General features: G+C 34.8%; 1 protein-coding gene across 1 annotated transcript; it reads left to right on the top strand.

The window, feature by feature from the left end:
- The first annotated feature begins 312 nt into the window (after nt 1-312).
- Nucleotides 313-1,107, top strand: LOC136090813 (uncharacterized). The gene has a single exon (XM_065817787.1). The coding sequence runs from the start codon at nt 313-315 to the stop codon at nt 1,105-1,107; it is 795 nt and encodes a 264-aa protein (XP_065673859.1).
- Nucleotides 1,108-2,927: the final 1,820 nt, after the last annotated feature.

Here is a 2,927-nt window from a genome sequence, read left to right as displayed (position 1 = left end):
TAAAAGTGAGGGGCAGGTCAACAAATCTTCCACCTGAAGTCGAAGAAGATCTGGTCAAGCACATTCTGCTGCTTGAATGAATGATGTTTGGCATCACTAGAAAGGACCTAATGCAGTTAGCTTTTCAGTTGGCAGAGGCAAACAACTTGCCACATAACTTTGAAAAGGCACCCTACACTGACTTTACGGTAGCCAGCGCCTACATCAATTGCCAGAGCCTCAGACTTTAACCGTGCGTCTCTTGGTGGTTTTTATGACAAGCTTCAATATATCCTAGATAAGCATTCACTTCAGGCCAAGGATATTTACAATATGGACGAAACTAATTTGTCAACAGTTCCTAAGTCCAGACACAAAATTATAGCAGCAAAAGGAAAACGTCAGGTCGGTTTTCTTTCCAGTGCTGAGAAGGGTGTTACAACCACTGGTGTTTTTTGCATGAATGCTGCTGGCAATTTTCTTCCACCGATGGTAATTTTTAAACGTAAAAGGATGAAAGATGAGCTAAAAGATGGTGCACCCTCTGGATCAGTTTTTGCATGTAATGATAGTGGATGGATAGACACAGAACTGTTTGAAAAGTGGATTTACCACTTCATAACTTATGTGAAACCATCAAAGGACCACCCTATTCTATTAATATTACATGGTCATGCCACCCACACAAAAAACTTAAATGCTATTTTGAAAGCATCAAAATCTGGCGTAATAATGCTGAGCCTTCCACCACACACTACACATCGCATGCAGCCTCTTGACATCTCTGTTTTCAAGCCATTGCAGACGTATTTTGAGCAAGAGGTTAAAAAGTGGCTGCGACTTAACCCAGGAAGAGGAATAACCAAGTTTCAGGTGTGTAACCTCATGGGACTTGCTTTTCCCAAGGTTGCCTCAATGTGCAATGCAATAAGTGGATTTGGTACCCCTGGTATTTGGCCTTTTAACCGTGATGCTTTTGGAGACCATGAATTCGCAGCATTTGCCATCCGTGATGAAAACCTTGTCACAATTTCTTTTTCAAATGGTATCTCATGCCCTGTTAATACAGATACATCGCAAGCCTTTCAACTTGAAACATCACCAAACATTCAACCTGCGAAATCGTAGACCATTCAACTTAATTTACTGCCAACGTCTCAACCTGAGACATCTGCTGCGCTACCTAAGACACCCACTCAAACATTTGAAACCATTAAATCAACACCTGATGGTCGATGCCTTTTTAGAAGTGTTTCCATTAGTCTTAATGAGTCACTTCAAAAAGTTGACAGGGATGAAATTGGAATAATCAAGGACATCCAACAAATGATCCAAGAGAAGTCTTTAGCTGATCTGTTAAGGGCACAAGTGATAAACTACATGTGCCACAATCTCAGTGACTATGAGAAACTTGACCAAGGAACTCTCTGAGCTGATATGCCACCCCATAAACGGTATAAAAAATTTTTAAAGAGAGTCGAGGACATGTATAACGCAACAACTATGCCCGGAGAGCTGGAACTTATTGCTACCAACAAACTTATTCAAAGAGCAATAATTGTTCACAACCCCAAACACAGTGCTGTACTCAAGTATGGTATGTAGGAATTTTCATCCTCGCCACCAGTTATCCTTATGTTTACCAGGGTTGGGTAGGATGTAGGTCAATATGATTGCTTAATTCTAAAGCAGTAGCCTGTGAAAGCAGCCCCAAAGAATCACTTATACATCCCTGTGAAACAAATTTCACCAATTCCTGTGCATGTCAAAATGCTAGCAAAAAGAAAAAGAAAAAAAGAAAGCTCCCAAATTTTAACATCAAGTCCATATAAAAAGCAGCTTTTATTTAACAATACCCCCAAAACTAAGAGAAAAACTGACAAAAAGAAATCAAGTCAAAATATAAATTAGAAAAATGTCAAGAAAAATAAATGTACCACTAGTACAAGTAGGTTGAAGGGGCAGCAAAAACATTGAGGAGGATATGATCCAGTGTTTAATTTGTGGAGCATGGGTATATGTTGCATGCTCATCATCTGAGTCTCAAATTGGGTCACATGGTAGTTAATTATGTAAATTATGTCAATAAATATATTTTACAAGTGTAGAATGAACCAGTTATTGTTTTATTTATTACTTATTATTAGTCCTGAGCTCTTTTTTTCTTCATACTCTTTGGTACTTATTAGCCTCACTGATGGTACCATTTAAACCTTCTTGTGGGTTATTAGAACCACCTTGTTTATTTTTAGGTTTTATTAGTGTGCTCTTTATTTTGATATTTACATCTTGAAATCATGATTGTTTGTTTTAGTTTCATCAATGCTTTTTTCTATTTAAAAATAAACTTTTTCCTACATTTAGTTTTATTTTTATTAATTTTTTTCCTTAGGGGTTACTATTTAGCTCCCTTTCCCCTATATATATATATATATATATATATATATATATATATATATATATATATATATATATATATATATATATATATATATATATATATATATATATATATATATATATATATATATATATAACGCTACTTGATCCCAAAGCAGACAGTATTAAAAAGTTGACCTAAAGCAGACACTTGAAATCTTGGTCTTAAAAACAAAATAGAAATGAAGTTCCTAGTAAAAACATATTATTTTTGCTTTAGAAAACAAATTTTGTAATTAAACTTACTTAAGTTGCAAAAAAACTAAATAAAAAATTTAATGTCCGCTTAACGTAATATGATGAATAATTTTCATACTAAAGGTCTGCTTAACGTAAAATTTTACGCTATCTTAACGTAAAACATCCTTTTATTCAGTGTAGCGTTTTCTTTTATTTTTGATCTCATTAACGGTATCTCGCTTGTATTTTCTATGCGATTGTAATATTGTTCTATCAAGTCACGAAGTTTTATAGCTACATATAAATAAATTTTTCCTTAACACTTCGTG

The sequence above is a fragment of the Hydra vulgaris genome, chromosome 14, assembly GCF_038396675.1.
Source record: "Hydra vulgaris chromosome 14, alternate assembly HydraT2T_AEP".
NCBI classification, from domain to species: Eukaryota; Metazoa; Cnidaria; class Hydrozoa; order Anthoathecata; family Hydridae; genus Hydra; species Hydra vulgaris.
The sequence above is the reverse complement of the archived record's forward strand: the minus strand, read 5'-3'. Positions and strand labels throughout refer to the sequence as shown.